Genomic DNA, 7,998 nt, shown 5'->3' with positions numbered 1-7,998 from the left:
AAAACTGCGACTTATACTCTGGAAAATATGGTATATAATAGCAATATTACTTTACAGTGTAAAAGTAAACTTCTTTGACAGTTATTTTATTTAGTGTATTAAAAAAAGGAAAATAATGTTCACTGGTGATTGTCTTTTGGCATTGTGTGATCAAAAATGTGATTAAAATAAATAAAACTGAGTATAATTCGTGAGTATCATGATGTTTCTTCATCCAAAGCACATTTTAGACATAACATTTAATGAATCAAATTGCATAAGTGTTGGATAAAATCCCATTTTATTTAAAGACTTGATTTAAAACAGAGCAGACAGAAATGGTCTCTACCATTAATAATGAAAACAAGTTTAAAATGTGGTCCGGTTTCCTCCGTCTCCACCAGCGGCGGTAGAACCAGCCGAGTCCCGTCGGTCCACGCAGCTGTCGTCCGCCGTGAACTGCAGCAGCGATGAAGACGTGCAGAGCAGCAGCTGTCCGGTCAGTCTGGTCAGACAGGTGACGCCGCGCAGCACCGACCTGATCACACACAGCAGGTTCTGTCAACGCCTCAAGAAATGTTCACTTTCAAGAGAAACACATCAAAAATGTAAAATCATAACCTTCGCCAGATTGCAGACTTTGAACTACTAGCCGTCCTTTTACTTCCTTTTTGAAGCCAGAGTTCATCCAAGACGACTCATCATGTCAGTTGACAGTCAAATGATTCAACAACGCAGTAGAAATAAACTGATCACGACCAAATGTTTGTTCTTGATTTTTTTATTGAAGATCGGGATTGGTGTCAGATTGGGGCGGAGTCTGATCTAATCATTAGCTCCAGATCTGTTTTACTGACTCGTCTGCATTCCTACATGTCACCCTGCAGCAATGAGCTTCATCTAGTGGGGGTCTGTAGGCGAGACCATTTACGGTACTGGAGCCACGGAGGATCCGGCCCTCCAGATCATTTGATTTTATTGTTGTTAATGACCCGATGTAGGTTTTTTTTTTTTTTTTAAGTTTTTAGGCTAATTTAGGTCATATTTTAGCTGGCTATCAGCTTTAGCATTTTCATCTATCAGCTTGTATTCCAGAGGGATGGACGTCAGATGCAGGAATGACGAAGGTGAAGTAAACATTGATTAATAAGCTTTTTTTGCAATGAAGACACACTGTGAATGGACCAGAGTTAATCAGCCTTAAAACTGCTTTAAAGTTCTCCTGGGAGCACAGAGTTCACTGATCCAACATTCAAGATAAACTCTACAGATTTCCTGGGAAAATGACATCAAAGCATGAAACATCAAAACCAATCAGGTCATGTGACCACACAGTTTGCCCCATCTCGTTCCCATTGACTGTATAAGTAGTATACAGTCAATGCTCGATACCCACTTCTACCTACTTGAAGATGTGTTTGAGGCGGGTGCATTTGAAGTCGTAGGACAGCGTGTAGATCTCGTACAGCGTGGCTCTGACGGTGAAGCAGCACAGCAGGTCCTTGGGGTGCACCTTGTACACGTCAATGGTCAGTTTGGCGATCCCCTTCTTTTTGGGCTCACGGAAACTCGGAAGAATCTGAACAGAAAAAAAAAAAAAGCTTTCAAGCATTTGACACCGCTTTTTACATGTAGATTTGCTGCCACCTACTGGTTGAAAAGAAGAAGTCAAACGTTAGGTTTTGTTTTCGAAAAATGGTTTTATAGGTTTAAAAAAGAAAATGGGCCTAAAAGACCAGAAAAAAGAAGAGAAAAAGCAGAAAGGAATTCGGTGAAATTAAGGTGTTTGTAGTGACAGAAGGTTCTAGTCAAAGAGATTGAGACACATGAGCTCCTGAGGAACATACCAGAGGAGGGAGATGGTGGAGGAGGACAAGGAAATAAGAGCAAGCAGAAATTAATTGCTAAAAATGCTGAGGCTAATAGCCAGCTAAAATTAGCTAAATGCAAAATTAGACTAAAGAACTAAAATAAATAAATAAATAAAAACTTGGGTAAGCTAAAGCAGCTAGCATGTTGCTGAAATATCAGCTCAACTCCAAAATAGCCTAAAAAAACGTCTTTTAAAAAAGCCTAAATTGCCAGAAGCAGCCATGTAGCTGAAATATTAGCTAAGCTCCATAATAGCTTACAAACTTCTTTAAAAAAGGCTACATTGGCCGAAACAGCTAGCAAGTAGCTTAAATATCAGCTCAACTCCAAAATAGCCTAAAAACCCTTAGTAAAAAGCCAAAATTAGCCCAAACAGTTAGCTTGACTAGCTTGACTTATGGGCTGTAGATGATGGAAAGGCAGCAGTTGGAAGAAGAGAAGGACCTTAAAGTATCGGGTGGCCCACCTTGTTTGGTGTCCACAGCTCGCCTTTGTCCAGAACCATCAGGGGGGTTCTGCAAGGGAGTGACTGGAAGAACTCCTCTGAGTCCACCACGGTCCCGTCCTCCTCCAGGACCAGAATCAGGAAGTTGCAGTTTGAAAACACAAAGACTTTGGCCGCCTGAAAGACCCTACAGTGCTCAGGACCGTGACAAATAATATAGAAAAATTCAAAGTTGGCCCAGTCCCACCTGCTCCAGAAGCTCATCCAGCGAGGACGCCAGCAGACCTCGCCGCCGCATCCGGCTGAAGGTGCAGACCTTATAGCAGCGGGGCTGTGGCGAGGGCAGGATGCGGCGGGAGATGCTGGTCTGGACCGTCAGCATGGACCTGTCGGGTCATGAACTGTCAGCACGGCTTTCAGCTTTCAGACTTTCTTCAACATCAAAATGCAGTCAAGCGCAAAGGAAGCGCGAGTAGATCGGACATCAGAAATGAAAAAAGAAAAAAGTGCTGTCAGCCAATCATCAATCACTTGATTGACATGCAGAACGGCCAATGAAAAATCCCCTGGTATGTTCTGTTAAGCTTTTACTGTCTGCTTTTAAAGCTTTTCATGGCCTTTCATGGAGTTTTAGAGAACCACTCTGATCAAGAACTATTGTAAAATTCTTCCTAGAGTCTTTTCACTACAAATATGCCTTTTTTAAAACAAAATAAATACATCTAATAAAAAAGCAAGTTTCTGCAGAGCAGCAGAAGTTCACCAGAAGCTTGCCTCCAAGCTGTGGGCCGTTTGTGTCCCCATTTCCCATCATCCTTTTGTTCACACTCTCTCCCACTAGCTTACAGCCCCTCACACCTCCAACCTAACATTACTGATGCAACAAGAATGTTGAGCAACATGAGAGCTATACAGTCGTTCAGTTTAGATGCAGATTCCAGCTCAGATGAGGAAAGCAAAGACGTTCATGGATCATTTGTCTGCAGGTGGATGCATCGGAATGTAGCGCGGTGGAGGGAGACTTTTTCAAACTGGATTTTTTTATATCTGCTCCTGATTCATAAGAATTTGAATAAAGAAACACTTCTTTATATATGTCCTCCATTATGATAAAACCCCACAAGAACATGTTAAAAATGTTGTGGAGTAATTTCACAATGAGTGTTTTTAAAAGAGCTCTATACTGTCCCCTCCTCTTTGGATGTACTTCCTTTTCTGTGAATGAAAATAAAGTCTTAAACAACAAAAAACACCCAAACCATCATTTTCCTCAGAGTGGGTCTTCCAACCGGAATCTGCTCCGTGTGCCCAGGTCACGACAAAACATTAGAGTGATGAGGCTTTTTCTGCTGCGGGCCTCAATTATATAATAATATTCCTGCATAACTGTGCATGTGATATCAGACCTAAGCATGTTCAATGCAGTATTGTGTTTTTTTTTTTTACTCATTCTAATGAGTTTTTGTGCACTTTTTATTAGGGGTGTGAACATTTATGCATTAATATGTATTAACACAAATTGATAGAAGAAATAGTCGTTCGCTGAAACTCGGCGGATCAGGCTTCCACGGCATGCGTTAAAACATTTCGTCGGGTATTATCCCGCTTATACCATGCAAAATAAATAAATATTCAATCAGTTTTTAGCACTTTGCTCTTGCTATTTTTGGGGTTTATGTCACTTTTTCACTAAAAGCAGACTATTTGATCTGTGGTCCGGTGCCATATTTCTCACATTTTACCTGGTAAAGCATTCCGATTAATCGTGATTAATCGCAACACAAAAGTGATTATTCTGATTTTTTTTGTAATCAATTGAAAGCAGTAATTTAAAAATCAATGTTCTAAATGTAGAGTTTCATGAGTGATTTCTTCTTGTTATTACTCGCAGATAATAAGGCGTCGGCAAATACTGAGACTAAAAAAAAAGTTATAGCGATTAATTGCAATTCATTTTTTCCAGGTTTGCGATTAGTTAATCTTTTAATCAATTTCCAACCGTACTTTTTATGCATTTTGTTATTTTACGCTGTTGTTACTATTTTTGTTCTTAATTTGCTAAATTTTTAAGCTGCCCCTCTTTTTTAATGTAAAGCACTTTGGTATCCTGATGGTGTTGTAAAGTGATATACAAATAAAGTTTCATTCATTCATTCACACGTGTGTTCAACAACACAGATTTGTCCGTTCCTTTTAAAATCTGCTTTTCATAATAATTTCACACGTGAGTTTTTGCTCCAAACCAACAAAAGTTGTAAGTTTTCCTCAGTGAGTAAACAGATGAGGACCTCAGAGGTTTTTGACCTTAATGAGCTTAAGCAGCAGCAAAGCTGCTTTCACACACAGCAGCACAAATCTATGAAATACCACCTTAAATGACCCCAGTGAGTTTGGAGTCCAGAAGGAGTCAGTGAACCACCAGTTTGGTTGCTGTCACTAAAACACCTCCAGAGTCACTCATTCAGTCATTCCTGGTACATCCGTCAATTTCTTCCAAAAGTTCTTCAGGTGATGTCAGTCAGCCTCCAGCATTCTCCTCTGCTGTCATAACATGCATGTGCTGGCTGAGGCCTGCAGATTCTGAGATGAAGGCCTTTGTGCTTTGACATCTGTAGCTACACTTTATTTAATCTCATTTCAGATTTTGTTGTTTTATTATTTGATGGTATTTTTTTCCAGATAAACAAACCTTTAGTTTGACTTTTTTAAGTAGCTCTCTAACCAAATCTATTGCTTCCTCATTAAACTGTTTTCTTCCTGATGCACAAACACTCGGTTGTATTTCTTGTGCAACTTCTGAACTTTGGAGACCTTATTTATTTATAAAGGATTATTGAAGTTCTTAAGAGTCTAAAACTAAACCAACATTTTGAAATAATCTTCTTATGTTAGCCAGCTCTGAATGTGCAGAAACATCTCTTCAGAAACAAATGGACTTCTCAGTTTTGCTGCAAAGCTGCAGCAGGAGGATCAAGTCTGTTTTAGATCGTTTCTTCAGCACTGCCTCCCACTGGCTGCTGACGAGTACTGCAACTTTAAAATACTATTGGAACAAAAACAGAACTTTGAGTCATCTAAAGAAGATGTTTCATGCCTATATCCATTCTTCGGAAGTGACAAAGTATTTTTCATATTTTTGGTGCACAAGAACAATAAAAAAATAAATAAATGGACCCAAGTTTGAGCTGAACACTATAGTTGTTATTCTAATTATTCATGTGGGTTTCCTGCAGCACTTTGCTGTTGAGTAAAAATCTCAGGATTATCTGATGCAATCGAGATTTCTTTAGCCTGAACTAACTTCCTCCTCATGCTTAGGACTCAGAAGGTGCAGTTTATGAATCGGTTCCACTTCAAAGACTGTTGGAGGTCATTTAACGGGCCTATCTCATGCTAAATACACTTTTTGAGCTTCAAAGTGTATTATAGTGTTAATCCTCAAAAAAAAAAACAATCCCTACTCTAACACCCTGCTCTCTGAGCACCAGCTGTCACAATCAACAACAATAAGTCCTCATATTGTGATGTCACAAAGAGGGCCCCGCCCCTTTTAGGAGAAGTCTGCGCTCCCAGCACCGCCTCCAGGCTAACACACACTTTCTAACATTTCATTTTTGCTTTTTGAAAGGTGTACATTACAAACAACTAAGTGTCATCTTAACGTTTTTGTGGGCGAAACACAAACATGCTCTAGGTTGACATCATGAAATGGGCGGAAGGAGCTCGCAAAAATAACTTGGATTTCATTAAAAAAAACTTTTTTTTGGTGTGCCAAAGGTAATATGAATATAGTTTACTCTGAAAAACTTAAAATAGCATGATATGTCTTTTAAAGTCCAACCCCAAACAACTTTTAATCTATTGTGTTAATGGTCTTTTAATTATGATTATGTTGGTTTTAGAAAAAAATTCTGTCATTTTCTAGGACATCATTAGTTCAGCAGAAATTCACATGAGTGTTGATGCGGAGTAACTCTTGTTTCTCATCTTTATGTTCACAATCTCTCCAGCTAGCTTACAGCCTCTTTCAACCCTGATTTAGCATCATGGAAAAAAATAAAAACAAAAATGAGAGCTATCCGAACAGTTCTGATCCAGATTCCAGCTCAGACAAGGGAAACAGAGACGTTCATGGATCGATAAGCATCAGAATGGAGCCGAGCAGGAAGTTTGTGGCCTTTATATGACACAACATCTTTTTAAACTGCATTTATAATCTGCTCCTGAATCACAAGGATTTAAATAAAGAAATAGTCACAAACGCAATTTTGAGTTTACATTTTTATCAGAAAAATTCAACAATGTTAAACATCAGTTTCATAAGGGCAGGTCTTCAATGGCTCATTTGCAGAAACCTTTCATCGCATGTTCAGACGATCACATTTCTCCACGTGATGTAAAAACAACTTTTCACTGGGGGCGGGGGGATGGGGGGGGTTCAAACCTTTTCTGTCATACTGGAAACTTCAAGAGTCTAAAATGTATTAAATTCAGTTTCTCATTTTCTGTTTTTGTTTCAGCTTGAGTCAATTTTTCACTACAATCTTTTATTTTTTAGGTTCCATTCATTCATTTATTTATTTATTTATTTATCTTAAATCTGAATAAAACGGTTCACGCGCGACCCCGCAAACAGCTGAACGCACTGCGCCCCAATCCCCCGCGCGCCCAAACCCCGCGCGCTGATTTACCTGAGCAGAGAGTCCGGCAGCAGCGTCTTAGCGTAGCTGACTCCGGACTGGATGGAGAGCGGCGCCATGCTCGCGACAGGAGGAAGAGGAGCAGAGATGAAGGTCTGCAGGTGCACCAGCGCTTTATGAACAACGGCGGCTTCTGATTGGACAAAAAAACAATCAAGCTCATGCGCATGCGTACGTGTCAGCTTCACCTTCAGCGGATGACTGCTCAGAAAATAAAGATGAATCGAGCTCCGAGCAGAAGAAAAAGATCCAACAGTTTAACCTCAGCAGCAGCTTCCATTTGAATCTGTTTAAAACAGAAACTGCAGCTTCTTAAGAGGATTAACAGGAAACAAAGAGCTCTCTCATAGAAGGGTTTTTTCAGTCTGTCCTCAGAGGGAAAATGTTTGACCTTTTTCAGATTAAAACAATTGAACATTTCTCTAAATCACCCACAAAGACCTACTGATTCCCTCTTTATTGTTTTAAACAAATGATCTGAAACATCTCTGCTATCAGAAGCCTTTTCTAATCTATCAGAATCTCTGTTCCTTCAGTTCACTGAACTCAAACATCACAAAGAATTTCTCCCAAAGGACCAAAAAGCTTCATCTGAAACAAGTGACCATCGGAGCAGCATGAGGATTAAAGCTGCAGCTGCTGCACGATGCTCATTTCTGGTTCCTTACTTCTAAGGAGGGCATCGTGGTCTTATAATATACTGCTCACAAAAATAAAGGAGCACTGTAAAGAAACACATTAGATACATCAGATCTCAATATGAAGTTGGATATCTATACAAATAAGGACAGGGCAGTGTCTTAGGAACAAAAGGATGCCAAGTCTTTAATGGAAACAAAAGTTTTCAGCCTACAGAGGGCTCACTTGTGTAGACACCATTAAATCAGATGATAGATAGATAGAGTACTTTATTAATCCCGAAGGAACTTGCAATTCATCCATTGCTCCAAACACACACACAAGCAGGTTCAAAGTAAATAAAAGCAAGAATAGACAGGTTAG

At 39.6% G+C, this 7,998-nt stretch overlaps 1 protein-coding gene across 1 annotated transcript; it reads right to left on the bottom strand.

Moving 5' to 3' along the window:
• Nucleotides 1-267: 267 nt before the first annotated feature.
• Nucleotides 268-7,143, bottom strand: cidea (cell death inducing DFFA like effector a). The gene is made up of 5 exons (XM_024280224.2): nt 6,988-7,143; nt 2,544-2,682; nt 2,318-2,473; nt 1,386-1,558; nt 268-517 (listed from the first exon to the last, which is right to left on the bottom strand). Exons 1-5 carry the CDS (start codon nt 7,053-7,055, stop codon nt 349-351), a joined length of 705 nt encoding a protein of 234 aa, XP_024135992.2. The 5' UTR covers nt 7,056-7,143; the 3' UTR covers nt 268-348.
• Nucleotides 7,144-7,998: the final 855 nt, after the last annotated feature.

The sequence above is a fragment of the Oryzias melastigma genome, linkage group LG20 (genome assembly GCF_002922805.2).
Source record: "Oryzias melastigma strain HK-1 linkage group LG20, ASM292280v2, whole genome shotgun sequence".
Taxonomy (NCBI): Eukaryota; Metazoa; Chordata; class Actinopteri; order Beloniformes; family Adrianichthyidae; genus Oryzias; species Oryzias melastigma.
The sequence above is the reverse complement of the archived record's forward strand: the minus strand, read 5'-3'. Positions and strand labels throughout refer to the sequence as shown.